At 44.3% G+C, this 25,284-nt stretch overlaps 1 protein-coding gene and 1 non-coding gene across 2 annotated transcripts in view; both read left to right on the forward strand.

Moving 5' to 3' along the window:
- LOC145337798 (dynein axonemal heavy chain 6-like) overlaps window positions 1-25,284 on the forward strand; it is a 785,492-nt gene that overhangs the window by 409,308 nt on the left and 350,900 nt on the right. The window contains exons 38-41 of the mRNA XM_080182651.1: window positions 3,262-3,394; window positions 7,892-8,124; window positions 11,659-11,775; window positions 13,814-13,960. Coding sequence (XP_080038777.1) covers window positions 3,262-3,394; window positions 7,892-8,124; window positions 11,659-11,775; window positions 13,814-13,960 — 630 coding nt within the window. The remainder of the gene's footprint in view (window positions 1-3,261; window positions 3,395-7,891; window positions 8,125-11,658; window positions 11,776-13,813; window positions 13,961-25,284) is intronic.
- LOC145337800 (U2 spliceosomal RNA) lies at window positions 14,671-14,868 on the forward strand. Its single transcript, XR_013885401.1, has one exon. It is a non-coding gene; the product is annotated as a U2 spliceosomal RNA (small nuclear RNA).

The following is a 25,284-nucleotide window of genomic DNA, read 5'->3' on the forward strand; positions in this document are numbered from 1 at the left end:
TAGACTGGCACATTTTTCTCTACAGCGTAGGAGGCTGAGGGGTGATCTTGTAGAGGTCTATAAGGTCTTGGCTTTGCCAAGGCAGTGGGAAGTATAGACAGAGTCAATGAATAGGAGGCTGGTTTGCGTGATGGATTGGGCTACATTCACGACCTTTTGTAATTCCTTGCAATTTTGGGCAGAGAAGGAGCCATACAAGCGGTGATACAACCAGAAAAAATGCTTTCTATGGTGCATCTGTAAAAGTTGGTGAGAGTCACAGCTGACATGCCAAATTTCCTTCGTCTTTTGAGAAAGTAGAGACGTTGGTGGGCTTTCTTAGCTATGGTGGCAGTATTGGGGAACCAGGACAAGTTGTTGGTGATCTGGACACCTAAAAACTTGAAGCTCTCAACCCTTTCTACTTCATCCTCATTGATGTAGACCGGGGCATGTTCTCCTTTATGCTTCCTGAAGTCAATGACGATCTCCTTTGTTTTGTTAACATTGAGGGAGAGATTATTGTTGCTGCACCAGTTCACCAGATTCTCTATCTCATTCCTGTACTCTGTCTTGTCATTGTTTGGGATCTGACCCAATACAGTGGTGTCGTCAACAAACTTGAAAACTGAATTGGGGGAAATTTGGTCACAGTCACAGGTGTATAAGGAGCATAGTAGGGGGCTGAGAACACAGCCTTGTGGGGCACTGGTGTTGAGGATTATCATGGAGGAAGTGTCATTGCCAATCCTTACTGATTGTGGTCTGTGAGTTAGGAAATTCAGGACCCAGTTGCAGAGGGAGGTGCCGAGGCCCAGGCCACGGAGTTTGGAGATGAGTTTTGTGGGAATAATAGCGTTGAAGGCAGAGCTGTAGTCAATAAATAGGAGCCTGACATAGACGTCCTTGTTATCTAGTTGTTCTAAGGTTGAGTGCAGGGACAGGGAAATGTGAACCTGTTGCAGCGATAGGCAAACAGTAGTGGATCCAGGTAGTCTGGGAGGCTGGAATTGATTCGTGCCATGACTAACCTTTCGAAGCACTTCATATTGATGGATGTCAGAGCCATCGGCCAATAGTCATTAAGGCACACTGCCTGGTTTTTCTTAGGTACTGGGATGATGGTCATCTTCTCGAAGCAGATAGGAACCTCAGATTGTTGTGAAGCGAGGTTGAATATGCGTGTGAATACCTCCGCTAGCGGATCTGCACAGGATCTGAGTGCACAACCGGGTACGCGATCAGGGCCAGTTGCTTTCCGTAGGTTGACCTTTGAGAAGGCTGCTCTGACATCTGCAATGGTGATCCCAGGGTAGTGGTTCATCCAGCGCTTCCAGGGTGGTGGGTACGCTCTCCCTGACCTCTTGCTCAAAATGGGCGTAGAATGCATTGACCTCATGAGGGAGCCAGTGATTTTACATGCCTTCATCTTATAGCCTGTTATGTCTTGTAGACGTTGCCAGTGTCAGTGGGGGTCGGTGTGACTAGCCTGGGACTCTAGCTTGGTCCAGTTCTGTCTTTTGACATCTTTGATGGATCTCCTTAGATCGTATCTGATTTTCTTGTATATATCAGGGTCGCCTTGAACACCTCAGGCCTGGACTTCAGCAAGCAGTGGATATCCCTGTTCATCCGTGGTTTCCCGTTGGGGAACACTTGGATTTGCTTCTTTTCACACAGCCTTCTACACACTTACTTATGTAGTCAGTTACTGTGGTGGTGCACTCGTTCAGGCTGCACAGAGTTTTTAAATATTGACCAGTCCACTGACTCCAAGCAGCCCCGTAGGAGATCATCCAGTTCTTCAGACCAACACTGAACGACTCTCTTTGATGGATTCTCCCGGTTCAGTTTTTGCTTGTAAGCCAGGAGCAGGAGCACAGCCTTGTGGTCTGATTTGCCTAAGTGTGGGCGGGCGAAAAGCATGTTTGATATTTGTGTATCATTGGTCTAGGATGATTGGGCCTCTGGTGGAACAGGAGACGTATTGGTGGTAACTTGGTAATATGCTCTTGAGCTTGGCCTGATTTAAGTCCCTGACCGCGATGAACAAGGCCTTGGGATGTTTTGTCTCAAGACTATTCGTGTTGGGGTATATTTCGTCCAGCGCGATCTTCACATCCGCATGGGGTGGGATGTAAACTGCCATCGGGATAATGAAGGCAAACTCCCACGGAAGATAGTAGGGGTGGCATTTTAGTGTCAGGTATTCTAGATCTGGGGAGCAGAAAGATCCTAGTGTTGCTACGTCTAGGCATCACAAGGTATTGATTAAGAAGCAGACCCCACCTCCCCTAGCCTTGCCTGAGGCCGCTGTACAGTCTATTCAATGGATTGAGAAGCTCTCTGGCTGTAGGGCACTGTCCAGTGAAGCAGAAGTGAGCCGCTGAGGCAAGGCCAACTTCAATAGCATAAGAATGGATCTATCTGATCCAGATAAATTGAGAAACTATTACTGAGCAAAGGGAATTTTAAGGAAAGCTATTTAGGACACAGTCAAGTGATATTCTCACAAGGGTAAATGGGAGGAGAAACAAATTCAGAGCTGCCTGGATGATGAGATTAAAATGAAGCAAAAATGTCTGCTTATAATAGATGGCAGCTAGATCATAGAATTGTAAAAGGAGGCTGAATATAGAAAGTCCAGGGGAATTTTTTTTCCATATTCTTTCGTGGGGTTTGGGTGTCACTGGAAAAGCTAGCATTTGTCACCCATCCCAAATTGCCCTTGAATCAACAATTCACAGGATGGTTAAGAGTCAACCACTGCTGGTGAGGCCACAACCAGAATATTGTGTGCAGATCTGGCCCCACCCCTTCAGCACTGCCAGAGTGCCAGGCTGGCACTGCCAGGTTGGCACTGCCCAATGGGCACTACCTGGCCTTGTACCTGACCACTCAGGGTGCTTCAGTGGCCTGTGGTCCCACCGGCAAGCCCATCATGTCTGGTCACTGTTGGTGATCCTCACAGGTGAGGACTTTGACCAGTGGGACTGGTGGGTTTAGGTGATTGACAATAATGTCTGGAGCTTGTTAATGAGAGGTTAATCATGTTGTTAATATGGAAATCAGTTTTGCACCCTTTCTGGGTAAATATGTAACTTTACAGGGATAGGGTGGGGAAGTGGGAAGATATTCTACCAGCGCATCAGTGCAGACTTGATGGGCTGAATGGCTTGCTTCTGCAGCGTAATGATCCAATCATATATAAACTGCCATGAGATATATAGACACAGTTACCAGATTATCTACATACTGATCTTTGTACCATTCTCTTGAAAGGTACCACTGAACCCAATGAAGAATCCAAGTTGAGAGATGGGGATCAAAGATCCAAAGATGTTCCCTCCATTATTATCTCCCCAGGTGAAAACTCAGGAACACTTGAAGGCAAGGTCAGCTCAGGCCAGACCAGGTGAGCTTTAACACAGCCCTGGCAGCTTCTCTATGGTGAAGTGTGCGTACGCGCCCCTAGCAGCATCAGTTATTGTCAACGTCATTGACATATCTTGCACGATCCTGGCTAAAACTCAACATACAGTAAACATGTATCCATTTTAATAACAATCTGATAACTTCATGGTCATTGTATGGCGTGACCCACAATAGCAGTGACTTTAGAAGAATCATCTTGCTCCTTTCTGGGATATTTTGATTAATGGGGCAGGTTCTGATATCATCCAGAACCTATGTGTGCTCCTTAATTTCATTTCACTTCAATTTCATCATTCAAGTTGATTTTTAAACTAATTGACTGACAGACCAAGGGTGGACGCTGGACAACATCACTGGAACAGTGGCAGTAGATGGTGGACAGGTGATGATACAGCCCTGTGCCTTTGCAGCAAATAACAAAGAATGAAGAAAAGAAACAGGCCCTTTGGCCCTCCAAGCCTGTGCCCATCATGATGCTCTAACTAAACTAAAAAAAGCCTGCTCTTATTCGGTCCACCTACCTCTATTCTCTCCCTATTCCTGTACCCATTCAGATGCCTCTTAAATGTTGCAAATGTGTCTGCTTCCACCACTTCCTCTAGCAGCACACTCCAGATACCCACTACTCTCTGCGCGAAAAACTTCCCCTGCTCATCTCCCTTAAACTTTCCCCCTCTCACCTTGAACCTGTGCCACTTGTAATTGACACATCCACCCTGGAAGGAAGCTTCTGGTTATCCATCCTATCTATGCCTCTCATAATTTTGTAGATCTCCCATCAGCCTCTGTCTTTCTGGTGAAAACAATCCTACTTTATTCAATCTCTCTTCATAGCCATCACCCTCAAGATCAGGCACATCCTAATGAAAGCAATAAGGTTATGAAGCAACTAGCTGACTCTCAGCAGAGACAAATGCCAAGGTCCAGGGAATGTTAGCTGTAGTTTCAAATTACATTTGTACACTTTAAGCAGCAATGTGAAACGTCCTGAAATATTTTCCATTGAGGTAGTTTTCAAACACACTCTGGCTGCCTTGACTATTATTCTGGAATATAAACCAATTTAAATTAAAATCTTTATAAATTTAGGATCTGCATCTTGAATATAGATGATCTGGAGGAGGGAACCGAGTGTAGGGTGTCGAAATTTGCTGATGACACCAAGATTGGTGGAACGGCAAATTGTGCGGAGGGTGTGGAGAGTCTGCAGAAGGATCCAGATAGGCTGGGCGAATGGGCCAGGAAATGGCAAATGGAATTTAATGTTGGCAAGTGTGAGGTGGTCCACTTTGGCAGGAAGAATGGTAGGAAGGACTGTTACTTACGGGGCGAAAAACTGCAGCAGGAGACGGTGCAGAGGGACCTCGGGGTCCTTGTGCATGAGTCGCAAAAACCCAGCTTGCAGGTGCAGCAGGTGGTCAGGAAGGCGAATGGGATGCTGGCCTTCATAGCGAGGGGGATTGAATATAAAAGTAGGGAGGTCTTGCTGCGGCTGTATAGGGCATTGGTGAGGCCGCAGCTGGAGTACTGTGTGCAGTTTTGGGCGCCGCACCTGCGCAAAGATATTTTGGCCTTGGAGGGAGTGCAGAGGAGGTTTACTAGGCTGATACCGGAGTTGAGGGGGTTGAGCTATGAGGAGAGGCTGAATAAACTGGGCTTGTACTCGTTAGAGTTTAGAAGAATGAGGGGAGATCTCATTGAGACGTATAAGATGTTGAATGGGATGGATAGGATAGAGGTGGAGAGACTCTTCCCGCTCAAAAAAGACAGTAGGACTAGGGGGCACAGCCTCAAGATAAAAGGGGGGCGGTTTAGAACGGAGTTGAGGAGGAACTTGTTCACTCAAAGGGTGGTGAATCTCTGGAATTCTCTGCCCGTTGAAGTGGTGGAGGCTGCCTCGCTAAATATTTTTAAGACGCGGGTTGATGGGTTTTTGATAAGAGAGGGGATTAAGGGTTATGGGGAGAAAGCGGGAAAGTGGAACTGAGCAGCGACAGATCAGCCATGATCTTATTGAATGGCGGGGCAGGCTCGAAGGGATAGATGGCCTACTCCTGCTCCTATTTCTTATGTTCTTATGTTTTGAGATCTTGGTAAATTCCCTACCAACAACCAGTCGAATGTGATTGTTTATATGTGAAGTGCTTTGGAATGTCCTGAGGGTATGAAAGGTGTTAAATGAAGACAGGTTCTGTTTTGATCTGGGTGGTAGACTGAGGTAGTTGATGTTGGGCGCAGATTGCTGAGATCTGTAATGGTCTACAATCTGGGATGAGAAATCAGAGTCTTGCTGCAGAGAGACAGTGTGAATGCAGCATGGAGAAAGATAGCCATCCTTGTCAAGACATTGATCAGCACGAGATAGACTGAGATACAGCTTCTGCTCCATTTATTCTCCCCGTCACTGAAACCTTGTCAAACCCATCAAATCTCCAAGATAGCTGCTCTCCATCACTCCGGCCAGATGAGTAGGTTCTTCTTTAATGACTCCACCATTGGCACCGTGTCTTCACTGACTCAGATCTCTTGAATTCTCTCCCTAACTCGCTCCATCTTTCTACCTTTCCTTCCCTCTCCAAGAAAAAGCGGGACCTAACAGAGATGAAGAAGTGAGGCTGTGTGTTGATGCAGTGGCTGTGGAAAAAGTTTTAAATGAATATTTTGTCTCCGTGTTTATAAAGGGAAGATGCAGATTCAGTAATCCAGGAGGACCACTGAGATATTGGACAGGAAAGTCACAGAGAGAGAGGAAGTAGTCAAAAGGCTGGAACCATTGAAGGTTAATAAATCACCAGGGCCAGGTGGATTGTTTCTGAGGCTCCTGAAGGAGGTCAGGGAGGAGATAGCAGCTGCTCTCAGCATGATTTCCCAATCCTCGCTTGATGCAGGGGAGGTACCAGAGCACTGGAGAAATGCAAAGGTAGTTCTATTGTTTAAAAAGGGATTGAAGGAAATGCCAAACAATTATAGACCAGTTAGTCTTACGTCAGTGGTGGGCAGATTAATAGAATGAATCCTGAGGAATGGGAATACCTGTGGATGGACTTGTTAGGGATGGTCAGCATGGATTTGTTAAAAGAAAGTCTTGCCTCACAAATTTGATTGAATTCTTTGAGGAAGTGACAGGAAGGGTTGATGAAGGGAATTCAGTCAATGTGGTGTACATGGATTTTAACAAGGAGTTTGACAAGGTCCCACATTGCTGATTGGTCAGAAAAGTAAGAGGCCATGGGATACTGCGTAATGTGGCAAACTGGCTTTGTAACAGGAAATAAAGGGCAATAATCTATGGATGTCCTTGTGAATGGAAAGCTGTCTCACGTGGTGTTCCATAGGGCTTGGTGTCGGAACCCTTGCTGTTTGTGTTATATATTCATGATTTGGACATGAACGTGGGAGGTGCGATTGGGAAATTTACAGACGACAGAAAGAGATTAGCCGAGTAGTGGATAGTGTAGAGGAGAGCTATAATCTCCAAAACCATATCAATGGGTTGGTAGAGTGGGCGGTAAAGTGACAGGTGGATTTTAACATAGAGAAGTGTGAGATCATGTATTTAGAGAGTTTAAACAGTTATAGGAAATACACAGTAAATAGGAATATACTAAGAGGGGTTGAAGTGAGAAATCTTAGTGTACAAGAATACAGATCCCTGAAGGCAGCAGTTTAAGAAGACACGATCGTACAGAAGGTGTATGGGATCCGCTCCTTCATTGGTAGAGGTATAGAATATAAAAATAAGGATATAATGTTGGAATTATGTAAAGCACTGGTGAGGCCACAACTGGAGTATTGTGTGCAGTTCTGGTCACCACATTACAGGAACGACACATTTGCTCCAGACAGAGTGCAGAGGAGGTTTACAAGAATGTTACCAGGGTTAGAAAAGAGTAACTCTGAGGAGAGTAGGGTTAGATTGGGATTATTTTCCTTGGAACAAAGTAGGCTGAGGGGTGACTTGATAGAGGTGTCCAAAATGATGAGAAGAGATAGAGTGGACAGGATAAAATTGTTGCCCTTGGTGGAGAATTCTAGAACCAGGCAACTTAGATTTGAGGTGAGTGACAGAAGGTGTAGAGGGGACTGAGGAAGAACTTCTTTACACAGAGGGTTGTGGATATTTAGAATTTGCTGCCTGTTTTGATGGTGGAGACCCTAACCCCTTTTAAAAAGTACTTGGATCTGCACCTCAAGTGCTGTAAGCTACGGGGCTACTAGCTGAATGCAAAAGGAGGTGCCCTTGGGCTAGCATGGACAAGATGGATCAAATGGCCTCCTTCCATGTGTAATTTTTCTATGGTTCTATTGTTTAAGATAGTCTTTAAACCTCTCACTTTGCCCTGGCCTGATATATTTGATTGATCTGGTGTCAGGATCCTGTCTGTACTGCTGTTGTGATGTTTTATTCTGTTAAAGGTATAGAGATGTTGATGGTTGCTGTGGTATTGTATTAAGAAGATGTGTTGTATAACTGCAGATCTGAACGGTGGTTTCTGGAGAAGCATCCAGACAAATTCCCGGCTCTGCTGGCAAAACTGTACATGTTTTCCTTCACCTGGGCAGTGGGCGGCTGCTTGAATCGTGAGGATGACTATGAGGAGGAAGCTCTGATTGGCTTCAGTGACAGAAGCAAAGAGGATGCTGCTATCAAGGTCACGCTGGATTTTGACGGATTGGTCCGCAGCTTGTTCGAGGGACAATCATCGCTTTGTGAGCCAGGAACTTTACATCCATTTTCTCGATTCCTGCTTGAACTCTGATACTTGGTGATTCATTCACCACTGAAAAAGATTCTAGTTTAAAAATGCACCTGCATTTCTCAGTGTCTGCTAAATGGTATCTACTCAGAGGTGGAATAGTAACTACATGCACACTTAGACTCTCACCTGATCTACCATCCTGTCCAATTTCATGATTCTAAATCAGAAATGGGGTTAATTTGGCCACAGCAAAGCTGAATGAAATAGAGTGTAATTTATTCGCACTGGGAAAATGTAAAATAGGGGTTAATGTTTACACAGTGAGACAGTGTGAAATAGGGGTTAATGTTTACACAGTGAGACAGGGTGAAATAGGGGTTAATATTTACACAGTGAGACAGGGTGAAATAGGGGTTAATATTTACACAGTGAGACAGGGTGAAATAGGGGTTAATGTTTACACAGTGAGACAGGGTGAAATAGGGGTTAATATTTACACAGTGAGACAGTGTGAAATAGGGGTTAATGTTTACACAGTGAGACAGGGTGAAATAGGGGTTAATGTTTACACAGTGAGACAGGGTGAAATAGGGGTTAATGTTTACACAGAGAGACAGGGTGAAATAGGGGTTAATGTTTACACAGTGAGACAGGGTGAAATAGGGGTTAATGTTTACACAGAGAGACAGTGAAATAGGGGTTAATGTTTACACAGAGAGACAGGGTGAAATAGGGGTTAATGTTTACACAGAGAGACAGTGAAATAGGGGTTAATGTTTACACAGAGAGACAGTGTGAAATAGGGGTTAATATTTACACAGTGAGACAGTGTGAAATAGGGGTTAATATTTACACGGTGAGACAGTGTGAAATAGGGGTTAATGTTTACACAATGAGACAGGGTGAAATAGGGGTTAATGTTTACACAGAGAGACAGGGTGAAATAGGGGTTAATATTTACACAGTGAGACAGTGTGAAATAGGGGTTAATGTTTACACAGTGAGACAGTGTGAAATAGGGGTTAATATTTACACAGTGAGACAGGGTGAAATAGGGGTTAATATTTACACAGTGAGACAGTGTGATATAGGGGTTAATGTTTACACAGTGAGACAGTGTGAAATAGGGGTTAATATTTACACAGTGAGACAGTGTGAAATAGGGGTTAATGTTTACACAGAGAGACAGTGAAATAGGGGTTAATATTTACACAGAGAGACAGGGTGAAATAGGGGTTAATGTTTACACAGTGAGACAGGGTGAAATAGGGGTTAGTATTTATACAGTGAGACAGTGTGAAATAGGGGTTAATGTTTACACAGTGAGGCAGTGTGAAATAGGGGTTAATATTTACACAGTGAGACAGTGTGAAATAGGGGATAATGTTTACACAGTGAGACAGTGTGAAATAGGGGTTAATATTTACACAGTGAGACAGTGTGAAATAGGGGTTAATATTTACACAGAGAGACAGGGTGAAATGGGGTTAATGTTTACACAGTGAGACAGTGTGAAATAGGGGTTAATGTTTACACAGTGAGACAGGGTGAAATGGGGTTAATGTTTACACAGTGAGACAAGGTGAAATAGGGGTTAATGTTTACACAGTGAGACAGTGTGAAATAGGGGTTAATATTTACACAGAGAGACAGGGTGAAATAGGGGTTAATGTTTACACAGTGAGACAGGGTGAAATAGGGGTTAATGTTTACAGAGTGAGACGGTGAAATAGGGGTTAATATTTACACAGTGAGACAGGGTGAAATAGGGGTTAATATTTACACAGTGAGACAGTGTGAAATAGGGGTTAATGTTTACACAGAGAGACAGGGTGAAATAGGGGTTAATGCTTACACAGAGAGACAGTGAAATAGGGGTTAATATTTACACAGTGAGACAGTGTGAAATAGGGGTTAATGTTTACACAGAGAGACAGGGTGAAATAGGGGTTAATATTTACACAGTGAGACAGGGTGAAATAGGGGTTAATGTTTACACAGTGAGACAGGGTGAAATAGGGGTTAATGTTTACACAGTGAGACAGGGTGAAATAGGGGTTAATGTTTACACAGTGAGACAGTGTGAAATAGGGGTTAATGTTTACACAGTGAGACAGGGTGAAATAGGGGTTAATATTTACACAGTGAGACAGGGTGAAATAGGGGTTAATGTTTACACAGTGAGACAGGGTGAAATAGGGGTTAATGTTTACACAGAGAGAGACAGTGAAATAGGGGTTAATATTTACACAGAGAGACAGGGTGAAATAGGGGTTAATGTTTACACAGTGAGACAGGGTGAAATAGGGGTTAGTATTTATACAGTGAGACAGTGTGAAATAGGGGTTAATGTTTACACAGTGAGACAGGGTGAAATAGGGGTTAATATTTATACAGTGAGACAGTGTGAAATAGGGGTTAATGTTTACACAGTGAGACAGGGTGAAATAGGGGTTAATATTTACACAGTGAGACAGGGTGAAATAGGGGTTAATATTTACACAGTGAGACAGGGTGAAATAGGGGTTAACGTTTACACAGATTTTTCAGGCCTCCTTTTATTATGATAAATGCAACCTAAAAGAGATGGTATTTGCGAATAATATTTCCTGCAGTTGTGCAGGTTTATTCACTCCAGTATACTGCCCCTGGCTCAGAGTCAAAAGGGCTTAGCTTCTAGTCTCAGACCACACAATGTAGCTTATAAGTCAATGCTGAGGGAGTGCCGCACTGTCAGAGGGTCAGTACTGAGGGAGTGCCTCACTGTCAGAGGGTCAGTGCTGAAGGAGTGTTGCACTGTCAGAGGGTCAGTACTGAGGGAGTGCCGCACTGTCAGACGGTCAGTGTTGAGGGAGTGCCGCACTGTCAGAGGGTCAGTGCTGAGGGAGTGCCGCACTATCAGAGGGTCAGTGCTGAGGGAGCGCCGCACTGTCAGAGGGTCAGTGCTGAGGGAGCGCTGCACTGTCAGAGGGTCAGTGCTGAGGGAGTGCCGCACTATGAGAGGGTCGGTGCTGAGGGAGTGCCGCACTGTCAGAGGGTCAGCGCTGAGGGAGTGCCGCACTGTCAGAGGGTCAGTACTGAGGGAGTGCCGCACTGTCAGAAGGTCAGTGTTGAGGGAGTGCTGTACTATCAGTGGGTCAGTACTGAGGGAGTGCCGCACTATCACTGGGTCAGTACTGAGGGACTGCCGCACTGTCAGAGGGTCGGTACTGAGGGAGTGCCACACTGCCAGAGCGTCAGTACTGAGGGTGTGCTGCACTGTCAGAGGGTCAGTGCTGAGGGAGCGCTGTACTATCAGAGCGGAGGTATGGAGGGAGGCTGAGTATTCGTAAGAACTAGGAGCAGGAGTAGACCATTTGGCCCCTACAGCCTGCTCCTGTTCATGGTTCTGTATTTCAAATGGGAATTTGAACCAAGGGCCTGACTGCTCTGGGGAAAATGGCCTAGTGAATGGGGCTCTGAATGTTCTGTTTATGCTTCAAAAGTTCTAACCTGTACAGATTCCGCGCTGAAATATTCATCTCATTGTCTTTGACTCTTTCAGCTGTTCAGTTTCCATCTTCTAAGTTGACGGTCTTTGGATATTTTGTGGACATGCAAACCGGGAATCTTGTACCCTGGCAGAAATTAGTTCCATCTACTCAAACCCTTATTTCAAAAGGTAACATGGAATTAAGATTTGTCATTTTATACATGTATGAGGCTTTGTACTTACCGATGTGGATGTGTGCCTACATGTGGGTCTGCGTGTGATGGTTGAGGATAACAGAGTACATTCTCTTGGGCCGTGTCCATCATGGATTAATTGTAAATCGAATTATCACTACAAATTTTACAAGCAGATGTAATGGGCCAAATGGTCTCCTTCTGCTCATAACAATTCTATGATTCTGTGATTTGATGTTTGGTGTTTGGGTAATAAATGACTGAATCTCCCTGTTTCTGATTTACTACCTACTGATTCTTTTAGTTGTGTTAAACGTGCATAATCTTTTCATTTGTCCCTCTCTTGTCCTGATTCTTCCTCCAGTATGGTCCCCAAGCTTATTCTCACTTTTATTTTTTCCTCCTGCGTCTATTGGCACAGTCAATCCGTGTATCCCATTGGGAGATTTCTTTGTTTAAGATGCTAAGTTGTTATATTTATTGAATGACAATCATCTTATTATTCAAAAGCTCTTTAAACAATACCTGGGTTAACAAACAGAATTTTTTTACTATATTCATTCGTGGAACAGGGGTGTCACTGGCTGGCCAACATTTATTTCCCATCCCTTGTTGCCCTTGGAGCCTCACTGTGGCTCTGGAGTTACATGTAGGCCAAGCCAGGTAAGGGTGACAGATATTCTTCCCTTAAGGACATTAGTGAACCAGGTGGGTTTTTGTGACAATCGACAATGATTTCACGTCATCAGTAGATTCTTAATTCCAGATGTTTTTAATTGAATTCAAATTCCACCATCTGCTATGGTGGGATTGGAACCCGGTTTCCCAAGCATTAGCTAAATTTCTGGATTAATAGATAAAATGAGTGCGTTATGGTGAGTTTTCAAGAATAGGAGTCGTTAAGGTGATGCTACAGGTTTCCAATAAGTATCTAATCAATGATGCAGGGGGTTAGAAATTCTGAGATTTTGCTTCACACTCAGTCTCAGCTAAATCTGCTCTCGCCTCTGACTAATGTTGTCTTATGTTAAATGAGGTTGGCAGTCTCAATTGAGTCGCTCATAAAATTCAGCCACCAGTGGGAAACTCTCTCTAATTTTGGCTGATTGATAATAAGTCAACAATCTCATTCTGTGATGTTACTGGATGGCAGCTGTGGCAAATAGATAAAATCATGTTATGAACCAGTCAGTTCTAACCTATGTGCTCACTAAGCCACAGTGGTAAACCCCTCCATGGTATTGCTCCTCTCTATCTCAGACTTACTACCCTGAGAAATCTGTTTGCTTCCTCTAGTGTTGGCTTCTGGTACATGCTCGATTTTAATCGTTCCACATTGGCTACTGTGCCTTTAACCACTAGGGCCTTAACCTCTGGAATTCCCTCACTAAACCTCTGCGCCTCTCCTTTCTCCTTTATCACACTTGTTAAAGCTTACGTCTTTGATCAAGCTAGTCATTTGTCTGAATATCTATGGATGTGTCTTGGTATCCAGTTGGGTCCTATCATATTTTACTGTGATGAAGGTGCTTATAAATGTGAGTAGTTTTGTTGGCGTTGTTGAGACAGTGGGAGCTGCATTTAACCTGCATATTTTTGTAGCTGGCACAAGAGGAGTGATGGCTCTGACGTTACAGCTAACGAGATGGGAGCTGCTCTGTTAGCAAAGGATACATCGTTTCCATAAATAAATCTTGCCCCTAAAGTGCATGTTCCTCTGCCTGCCCCTCCCCAACCTCTTGCAAAATCCTTATAGACAGATCTAAGCAGGAGGACTGACCAACTAGGATTGCACCTCTCAGCAATGCTGCCATTCGACCTGAACTCTGTTCAGACGCCAGCCAATAAAACTGCTCCTCTCAATTCTCACCCCATCATTAGTGAAACTTTAGTGAAGGAACCTTGGAGTATTTAACTACATCAAATAAGCTATACTGCAAGCTGCTATTGCAGCTGTTGAATAAAAATGACCAAGTTAGTTAAGAGTTAAATCTTTCTCACAGATTGGCTCTTTGTCTTGTTGCTGTTTGTAGGAGTACAGTTATCGAGTCTCGATGAAGCAGTAACATCAGGAGCAAGACAAGCCAATCAGGAAAATCTTGTGTGTACAATAGACACTGTGCGGTATTCTTTTATAACCAGCCTGCTGCTTCTTAACAAATTCCCTGTGCTGCTTACAGGTAAGGACGTATTGGCAAAATCAATTCATCATATTTACTTTCTCTACTCTGAAGTAGAACTACCCAACTTCTCTAGTCCCTTCTCGTAACCAGTCCTGCTTCCAAATGGCAGTGGGATGTTCAGTTTGCTTATACGTTCAATGGCTTCCTGAGATGTGGATTGGAGAACTGGGCAACAGATCATCGTGGGCAGGTTGATGTGATAAGTTCAATGAGAATCACAGCTCAGATCATAGAACATAGAAAAAACTACACCACAAACAGGCCCTTTGGCCCACAAGTTGCACCAATCATATCCCGACCGACTAGGCTTATCTATAACCCTCAATCCTTTAAGTCCCATTCATCACCCCTCATCTTCCACTAATGGAGCAAGTGGTTTTGTTTGAGCATTGTCCACTGAGGGGACAGGGATGTCAGAGACAGGGACCTCGGCTTTTTGATGTGATTTATTATTGTCACATGTATTAGCATACAGTGAAAAGTATTGTTTCTTGCACACTATACAGACAAAGCATACCATACATAGAGAAGGAAAGGAGAGGGTGCAGAATGTAGTGTTACAGCCATAGCTGGGGTGCAGAGAAAGATCAACTTAATTTGAGGTTGGTCCGTTCAAAAGTCTGACAGCAGCAGTGAAGAAGCTGTTCTTGAGTCGGTTGGTACGTGTGCTCAGACTTCTGTATATTTTTTCCGACAGAAGAAGGTGGATTGCTTCTCGGCCTTTTGGCTAAGATCAAGTGTAGTATCGACATGCTGTGCTTGGTTGAAGTCATTAGGTTATGTTTCAGCTTCATTTGAAGTAATTTTTTAAAGTGGCATCTCGGCCTTTTGGCTAAGATGCAAATAAGATCAAGCCTTGGAGGAGGAGCTACGCCTATCCAATCAGCTTGGATCATGCAGATCAAGCCCCAGACAGGAGGTGAGAGTCATAGAACGTAGAACACTACAGCACAAACAGGCCCTTCGGCCCACTAGTTGCGCTGATCACTTGTATACCTACTAAGCCATAGACCTATCTATAACCCCCAATCCCATTAGATCCCATATACTCATCCAGAAGTCTTTTAAAAGACCCCAGCGAGTTCGCCTCCACCACCACCGACGGCAGCCGATTCCATTCACTCACCACCCTCTGAGTGAAAAACTTACCCCTAACATCACTTCTGTACTTGCTTCCCTGCGCCTTAAATCTGCGTCCTCTCGTAGCAACCATTTCAGCCCTGGGAAATAGCCTCCGAGAATCCACCCTATCTATTCCTCTCAACATCTTATAAACTTCTATCAGGTCGCCTCTCAACCTTCGTCTCTCCAGGGAGAAGAGTCCCAGCTCCCTCAACCTATCTTCATAAGGCATGCCTCCCAATCCAGGCAACATCCTTGTAAATCTCCTCTGCACCCTTTCAATAGCTTCCACGTCCTTCTTATAGTGAGGCGACCAGAACTGCACACAGTACTCCAAGTGGGGTCCTATAAAGTTGCAGCATTACCTCCCGACTCCTAAACTCAATCCCTCGATTAATGAAGGCTAGTACACCATACGCCATCTTGACCACATCCTCCACCTGCGAGGCCGATTTAAGAGTCCTGTGGACCCGGACCCCAAGATCCCTCTGCTCTTCAACACAGCAGAGACTCCTACCCTTGATATTGTATTCCTTCATCCCATTGGTCCTGCCAAAATGGACCACTACACATTTATCTGCGTTGAAGTCCATCTGCCACTTCTCTGCCCAGTCTTGCATCCTATCTATGTCCCACTGCAACTTCTGACATCCCTCCAGACCATCCACAACACCACCAACCTTCGTATCGTCTGCGAACTTGCTAACCCATCCCTCCACTTCCTCATCCAGGTCATTTATGAAAATGACAAACAGCAAGGGTCCTAGAACAGATCCCTGGGGCACTCCACTGGTGACCGACCTCCATGCAGAAAAAGACCCATCCACAACCACTCTCTGCCTTCTGCAGACAAGCCAGTTCTGGATCCACAAGGCCAAAGCCCCCTGGATCCCATGCCCTCTCATCTTCTCAAGAAGTCTTGCATGGGGAACCTTTGCTGAAGTCCACGTAAACCACATTTACCGCTCTTCCTTCGTCAATGTGCTCAGTCACATTCTCAAAGAACTCAACTAGGCTCAGAAGGCACAATCTGCCCTTGACAAAACCATGTTGACTATTTCTGATCATTCTAAACTTCTCCAAATGCTCATAAATCTTGTCCCTCAGAAGCCTCTCCATCAACTTAGAACATAAGAACATAAGAAATAGGAGCAGGAGTAGGCCAACTAGCCCTTCGAGCCTGCCCCGCCATTCAATAAGATCATGGCTGATCTGTCTTGGCTCAGTTCCACATTCCCGCTCTCTCCCCATAACTCTTAATCCCCTCTCTTATCAAAAACCCATCAACCCGCGTCTTAAAAATATTTAGCGAGGTAGCCTCCACCACTTCAACGGGCAGAGAATTCCAGAGATTCACCACCCTTTGAGTGAAGAAGTTCCTCCTCAACTCCGTTCTAAACCGCCCCCCCCTTTATCTTCACTGAGGTCAGACTCACCGGTCGGTAATTTCCCGGGCTATCGCTGTTCCCTTTCTTGAAAATAGGAACCACATCCGCAATCCTCCAATCCTCCGGAACCTCTCCCGTCTCCATCAACGACGCAAAGATCATCGCCAGGGGCTCTGTGATCACTTCCCTCACCTCCCACAGTAACCTGGGGTACATCCCATCCGGTCCCGGTGACTTGTCTATCTTGATAGAGTTTAAAAGTTCTAACACATCCTCCACCTTAATATCCACATACTCAATCTTTTCAGTCTGCCGCAAACCTGCAGTACAACCTCCCAGATCACCGTGAATACCGAGGCAAAGTACTCATTAAGCACCTTTGCCATTTCATCCAGTTCCACATAGACTTTTCCCCCTTCACCTTTTATAGGTCCTATCCCTTCTCTTCTCATCCTTTTACTTTTTACATATTTGTAGAAGGCCTTGGGATTCTCCTTAATCTTACCTGCCAAGGCCTTCTCATGACCCTTTTGGCTCTCCTAATTTCCTTTTTAAGCTCCTTTCTACAAGCCTTATACTCCTCTAGATCCTTACCATCTCCTAGCTCTCTGAACCTTTTATACACCTCTCCTTTCTTCCTGACTAGGTTCACCACAACCTTCGTGCACCACGGTTCCCGTGCCCTACCAAAACCTCCTTGTTTCATGGAACATTATCGTGCAGAGCTCCAGTCAAACATTCCTTGAATATCCGCCACCTTCCTTCTGTACTTTTCCCCAAGAACGCCTCCTTCCAGTTTATTTGTCCAATTATCTGCCTGATGTTTTCATATTTCCCCTTACTCCAGACAAACACCTTCCTAGCCTGCCTGATCCTATCTCTTTCCAATGCTATTGTGAAGGAGATAGAATTATGATCTCCATCCCCAAAATGCTCTCCAACTGAGAGATCCGACACCTGTCCTGGTTCATTAGCCAGCACCAGGTCAAGTACAGTCTCTCCTCTCGTAGGCTTATCCATGTACCGTGTCAGGAACCCCTCCTGAACACACCTAACAAACTCCTCCCTATCCAAACCCCTTACCCTTGGGATATTCCAGTCGATGTTTGGGAAATTAAAGTCTCCCATCACGACAACCAGTCCTGTCTTGTCAGCTTGGATCGGGAATGTCTCAACTTGTAGGGACTCTGAATTGGATTTAATTTGACTTGATTGGATTGGAATAAAGTTTAAAAAAAAAGAAGGTGGAGGAGCGAATGTCCTAGGTGCGTGGAGTCCTTAATTATGTTGGCTGCTTCTCTGGGGCAGCAGGAATGTGTAATGAGACGGGAATAATTAATGATCTTGCAGTTAGGGATCCTCTTGGAAGAAGTGATCACAGTGTTGTTGAATTTAAAATACAGATGGAGCATGAGAAGGTAAATTCCAATACCAGTGTCTTGTGCCTGAACAAAGGAGACTAATAAAGAGATGGGGAGGAGTTGGCTAAGTTAAACTGGGAGCAAAAACTTTATGGTGGGACAATTGAGGAATAGTGGAGGACTTTCAAAGTGATCTTTCACACTGCTCAGCAAAAGTATATACCAGTGATAAGGAAGGACTGTAGAAAAAGAGATAATCAACCATGGATTTCTAAGGAAATAAAAAATGGTATCAAGTTGCAAGAAATGCATACAAAGTGGCAAAGATTAGTGGGAACCGAGAGTTGGGATCTCTTTACAAGGTCTGCAGAAAGCCATGATAAAAGCTATTAAAAAAAGTAAGATGGATCATGAGAGTAAACTGGCTCAGGGTATAAAAACTGATAGCAAAACTTTCTACAAATATGTAAAACGAAAAAGAATGGCTAAAGTAAAAATTGGCCCTTTAGAGGATGAGAAGGGGGATGTAACAACTGGAAATGAGAAAATGGCTGAGGCATTGAACAGGTATTTTGTGTTGGTCTTCACAGTGGAAGACACAAATAACATGCCAAAAATTGATGACAGGAAGGCTATGGCAGGTAACAACCTAGAAACTATCATTATCATGAAAGAGGGAGTGTTGGGCAAGTTAATGGGGCGAAAGGTAGATAAGTCTCCTGGCCCTGATGGAATGCATCCCAGGGAACTAAAAGAGATGGCGGGAGAAATAGCAAATGCACTAGTGGTAATTTATCAAAATTCGCTGGATTCTGAGGTGATTCCCACAGATTGGAAAACAGCAAATGTGATGCCACTGTTTAAAAAAGGAGGTAGACAAAAGGCAGGTAACTATAGGTCGGATAGATTAACTTCTGTAATGGGGAAAATGCTTGAATCTATCATAAGGAAGAAATAGCGAGACATCTGGATGTAAATTGTACCATTGGTAAGACGCAGCATGGGTTCATGAAGGGCAGGTCACGTTTGATTAATTTGGTGGAATTCTTTGAGAACATTACATGTGCAGTGGACAGTGGGGAACCTGTGGATGTGGTGCATCTGGATTTCCAGAAGGCATTTGACAAGGTGCCGCGCCAAAGACTGTTACATAAGATAAAGGTGCACTGTGTTACGGGTAATGTATTAGCATGGATAGAGGATTGATGAACTAACAGAAAGTAAAGAGTGGGGGTAAATGGGTGTTTTCATAGTTGGCGATCAGTGACTAGTGGTGTGCCTCAGGGATCAGTGTTGGAACCACAATTGTTTACAATTTACATAGATGATTTAGAGTTGGGGACCAAGTGTAGTGTGTCAAAATTCCAAAACAAACCAAAGTGGGTGGCAGAGCAAAGTATGCAGAGGATGCTGGAAGTCTGCAAAGATAACCTAAATGAGTGGGCAGATGGTAAATGTGAGGTCATCCATTTTGGTAGGAAAAGCAGCAAAATGGCCTATTATTTAAATGGTAAAAAATCTGAACACCTAAAAGACTTGGAGCTCTTGACTCTTTCTACTTTGTCCTGTTGATGTAGACATGGGCATGTTCTCCTTTACGCTTCCTGAAGTTGATGACAATCTCTTTTGCTTTGTTGACATTGAGGGAGAGATTATTATTGCTGCACCAGTTCACCAGATTCTCCATCTCATTCCTGTACTCTGTCTCGTCATTGTTTGAACATAGAACATTACAGCGCAGTACAGGCCCTTCGGCCCTCGATGTTGCGCCAACCTGTGAAGCCAATCTAAAGCCCATCTAACCTACACTCTTCGAATGTCATCCATAAATCTGACTCACTACAGTGGTGTCATCAGCAAACTTGAAAATCAAATTGGAGGGGAATTTGGCCGCACAGTCATAAGTGTACAAGGAATATAGCAGGGGGCTGAGAACACAGCCTTGTGAGGTACCGGTGTTAAGGATGATCTTGGAGGAGGTGTTGTTTCCTATCCTTACTGATTGTGGTCTGTTAGGGAGTTGAGGATCCAGTCGCAGAGGGAGGAGCCTGATGCCCAGGCCACAGAGTTTGGAGATGAGTTTCATAGGATTAATAGTGTTGAAGGCTGAGCTGTAGTCAATAAATAGGAGTCTGACATAGGTGTCTTTGTTATGTAGATGTTCTAGAGTTAAATGCAGGGCCAAGGAGATGGCGTCTGCTGTGGACCTGTTGTGCTGTTAGCGAACTGAAATGGATCCAGGCAATCTGGGAGGCTGGAATTGATTCGTGCCATGACTAACTTTATGAAGCACTCCATAATGATGGATTTCAGAGCCACCGGACAATAATCATTAAGGCATGCTACCTGACTTTTCTTAGGTACTGGGATGATGGCTGTCTTCTTGAAGCAGATAGGGACCTCAAATTGTTTGAAGAGAGGTTGAAGATGTCTGCAAATACTCTTGCCAGCTGGTCCGTGCATGATCTGAGTGCTCGTCCTGGTACCCCACCTGGGCCAGTTGTGGATTGACCTTTGAGAAAGCTGCTCTGATGTTTGCAATGGTGACTTCAATACAAGCTCGTCCAAGGCTTCCAGGGTGGAGGGCATGCTCTCACTAACCTCTTGCTCAAAATGGGTGTAGAATGCATTGAGCTCATCAGGGAGAGGTGCATTGTTGCCCGTGATTTTACATGCCTTCATGTTCTGCCTTGTAGACCTTGCCATAGTCGGGGAGGGGGATTGGTTCCGTGTGACTAGTCTGGGACTCTAGCTTGGCCGGGTTCTGTCTTTTGGCATCTTTGATGGATCTCCTTAGATTGTATCTGGCTTTCTTGTATAGGTCAGAGCAGCCTTGAACACCTCAAACCTGGACTTCAGCAATCAGTGGATATTCCTGTTCATCCATGGTTTCCAGTTGGGGAACACACAGATTCTTTGGCACACAGTCTTATACACAGTTACTAATGAAGTCAGTTACTGTAGAGGTGTACTCGTTCAGGCTGTTCACAGAGTTTTTAAATACTGACCAGTCCACTGACTTGAAGCAGCCCCATAGGAGATCATCTGTTTCCTCAGACCAACATTGCATGACTCTCCCGGTTCAGTTTTTGCTTATAAACCTGGAGCAAGGAACACAGCCTTGTGGTCTGATTTGCCAAAGTGTGAGCGGGTGATAAAGCAGTTGGCATGTTTGATATTTGTAAAGCAGTGGTCTAGGATGCTTGGGCCTCTGCTGGAACAGATGAGTTGGTGGTATCTTGATAGAACATCATTGAGCGTTCCACCTGTTTTTTGAGGCAGTTGTGATGTATTGAGCTTTTATGCTGCATGGGTCTCTTAATTCAGTGCATCTAGATCCACACAACTGATACTCCTTTTCCTGGCTATGAGAGATTTATATTAAACAGGCTTTACATTGTTGGTGAGGAAGAATATTCATGTCCCTTCTTGGTCTGGGTAGGTGTGGCTGTTGGTGAGGGAGTAGGTGTTGGTGAAGATGGGGAAAGGGGTCAGGGTTGAGATGCCAGTGCCTTTCTGCTAATTTCAGATCCATTCTAGTGTTTCCTGGGAGTTACTTGTTGCTATTTCTCTTGGCAGGCTGATCGTTCATATTCTTCAATTCTTGGCCTTCTGTGCTCTGGCTATTACCAAGCTGAAATTCAGATTCCATGTTCCTTCCTCACTCTCCAACAAAAAAAGTCAAAGGAATGTTTTATTTCACAGGTTTATCTACAGCAACAGCAAAAGCCTGAATAAAAGATAATTAAGTAGTTCCTATTTTTAAGAAAGGGAACAGAGATAGCCCGGGAAATTACCGACCGGTGAGTCTGACCTCAGTGGTTGGTAAGCTGATGGAGAGGCTTCTGAGGGACAAGATTTACGAACATTTGGAGAGGTTTGACATGATCAGGAATAGTCAGCATGGATTTGTCAAGGGCAGGTCGTGCCTTACAAGCCTAGTTGAGTTCTTCGATAATGTGACTGAACACATTGACGAAGGAAGTGCCGTGGACGTAGTGTACATGGACTTCAGCAAGGCGTTTGATAAGGTCCCCCATGCAAGACTTCTTGAGAAGGTGAGAGGGCATGGGATCCAAGGGCCTTTGGCCTTGTGGATCCAGAACTGGCTTGCCTGCAGAAGGCAGAGAGTGGTTGTGGATGGGGCTTTTTCTGAATGGAGGTCAGTCACCAGCGGAGTGCCTCAAGGATCTGTTCTGGGACCCTTGTTGTTTGTCATTTTCATAAATGACCTGGATGAGGAAGTGGAGGGATGGGTAAGTAAGTTCGCTGATGACACGAAGGTCGGTGGTGTTGTGGATGATCTGGAAGGATGGCAAAAGTTGCAGCGGGACATAGATAGGATGCAGGACTGGGCGGAGAAGTGGCAGATGGACTTCAACGCGGATAAATGTGTTGTCGTCCATTTTGGCAGAACCAACGGGATGAACGAGTACACTATCAAGGGCAGAAGTCTGAGTAGTGTTGAGGAGCAGAAGGATCTTGGGGTCCGGGTCCACAGGACTCTTAAATCGGCCTCGCAGGTGGAGGAGGTGGTCAAGAAGGCGTATGGTGTACTGGCCTTCATTAATCGAGGGATTGAGTTTAGGAGTCGGGAGGTAATGCTGGAACTTTATAAGACCCTTGTCAGGCCTCATTTGGAGTATTGTGCGCAGTTCTGGTCGCCTCACTATAGGAAAGATGTAGAAGCTATTGAAAGGGTGCAGAGGAGATTTACAAGGATGTTGCCTGGACTGGGAGGCATGCCTTATGAAGTTAGGTTGAGGGAGCTGGGACTCTTTTCCCTGGAGAGACGAAGGTTGAGAGGCGACCTGATAGAAGTTTACAAAATGTTGAGAGGGATAGATAGGGTGGACTCTCAGAGGCTATTTCCCCGGTTTGAAATGGTCGCTACGAGAGGACACAGATTTAAGGTGCGGGGAGGGAGGTTCAGAAGTGATGTTAGGGGTAAGTTTTTCACTCAGAGGGTGGTGAGTGAATGGAATCGGCTGCCGTCAGTGGTGGTGGAGGCGAACTCGCTGGGGTCTTTTAAAAGACTTCTGGATGAGTATATGGGGTTTAATGAGATTGAGGGTTATAGATAGGTCTGTAGGTTGGTAGGTGATGTGGTCGGCGCAACTTGTGGGCCGAAGGGCCTGTTTGTGCTGTAGTGTTCTATGTTCTATGTTCTATGTTCTAATCCAATTATCTGCATTTCATGCTTTAATTTTCCTCTCTCTTTCTCCTGAAGAGTGCCTGACATTCTACTTGAACTTCACCCACAGAGAAGCTGTTTCTGCTTGTGGCAAATCCATAACAAGTGCCATATATCTAAAAAAAATATTGACCAACCCAACAGCAAACGTCGGAGAAAGTGCTGAAAGTGTGAAACTTATTCTCTCGTGAAGTGGTTGAAGTGAATAACATCATTGTAGTTAACTATCTGAGGGACAAAGGAATAGAAAAATCTGCAGATAGGGTAAGGCACAAACTCTCAAATTCCCTGTCTTTCCTGAGAGTGTGTATATGCCAGAGAGTGGTTCTTGACAGGGGTAGTGAACAGTGCTGTACATAATTGATGAAGCAGAGCAGCAGGTGATTAAACCCAACATATCAGGAGGCTGAGTTTATGAACCTTGCCCCATTGTTTGTTTTTAATTCAGAAACCCTCGTTCTTTCTGATCCAGAAGCTGCAGCCTCTCTGTAACCTGCCTTTACCGGGTTACATTATCCTGTTGGCACTCTCTATTTAATTGCTGTTGGAATTTTGCAGCATTCACTTCAGAAATGGCAAGACTGTCAACCAGAGCGTTGGGTGAAAACAATTTGTTTTCACATTTTGGGTGAAAAAATCTGCTGATACTATAGATATAAAATATAAATCTGTTCAGCAATTCTCATTTAATTACACCTGAAAAACGTCAGAAATTCTTATTTTAAATGCAATTGCTAATGATGCATAACAATATCATTCTCTTTGTTGCCCTATCATGGTGAAAACCCTCTTGTTAACTGATCACTGGTTTCAACATATTTTAAGGTTCCTTTTCTTTTGAACAATTGCATGATAATTTTTCTATTCCCTGCTTTTCACTTGTGAGTTTATTTGAGGCAGTAGGATCAAAAAAAACTTGACGTGACTACATCTCTCAACATAATTAGCAGCACTCCTACAGCAGTAACTGAATAAATACATATATAAGCAGGGCTCCAAAAGATTCAATCAACATATCCTCCAAACTCATCGACAGCACTGACCCAGCAACCTTATCTTTCTCATCACTCAAACGTTCATGGAAATTATTCATCATAAAATTTCTAACAAATCAATTTTTTAAATTAATTCTGGGACATACATGTCCCTGGCTATCAGCACTTATTGCCCATTCTTAGTTGCCCAAGGCAGTTGAGAGTTAACCATGTTGCTGTGACTCTTAAGTCACATGTAGGCCAGACCGAGTAAGGATGGCAAATTTTCTTCCCGAAAGGACATTAGTGAACCAGATGAGTTTTTCCAGCAATGAACAATGGTTTCACAGTCATCAGTAGATTCTCAATTTTAGATTTTTTTTTTATTTGAGTCTAAATTCCATCATCTGCCATGACGGGATTCAAACTTGAGTCCCTACTGTTCTCTGAATTACATACAATGCATTTACATTCTTCCTTATGTCAGGAAACCAATACTGTACAACATACTCCAGAGGTGGTCTCACCAATTCTCTGTACAACTAAAGCATAACCACTCTGCTTTCACATTCAAACCCATTGCAATAAAGGATTACAGAAGGAGGAACCATGCTAAGAGGAGGAAGAGGAATCCATGACTGACAAAGGAAGTCAAGCACAGCATAAGAGCAAAAGAAAAAGCATACAAATTGTCAAGGATTAGTGGGAAGCCAGAGGATTGGGAAAGCTTTAAAAATGAGCAGAGGACAATTAAAACGCAATAAGGGGGGAGAAGATGAGATACAAGTGTAAGCTAGCTAGTAATATAAAAGAAGATAGAAAGAGTTTTTTCAACATATAAAAGGTAAGAGAGAGCGACCACTGCAAAATGAGGCTGGAGAAGTAATAATAGGAAACAAAGAAATGGCAGAGGAACATAAGAACATAAGAAATAGGAGCAGGAGTAGGCCATCTAGCCCTTCGAGCCTGCCCTGCCATTCAATAAGATCATGGCTGATCTGTCGTGGCTCAGTTCCACATTCCCGCCCTCTCCCCATAACCCTTAATCCCCTCTCTTATCAAAAACCCATCAACCCGCATCTTAAAAATATTTAGCGAGGCAGCCTCCACCACTTCAACGGGCAGAGAATTCCAGAGATTCACCACCCTTTGAGTGAAGAAGTTCCTCCTCAACTCCGTTCTAAACCAACCCCCCTTTATCTTGAGGCTGTGCCCCCTAGTCCTACCGTCCTTTCTGAGCGGGAAGAGTCTCTCCACCTCTATCCTATCCATCCCATTCATC

The sequence above is a fragment of the Carcharhinus amblyrhynchos genome, unplaced genomic scaffold (genome assembly GCF_965287045.1).
Source record: "Carcharhinus amblyrhynchos unplaced genomic scaffold, sCarAmb.v2.hapA scaffold_76, whole genome shotgun sequence".
Classification (NCBI taxonomy): Eukaryota; Metazoa; Chordata; class Chondrichthyes; order Carcharhiniformes; family Carcharhinidae; genus Carcharhinus; species Carcharhinus amblyrhynchos.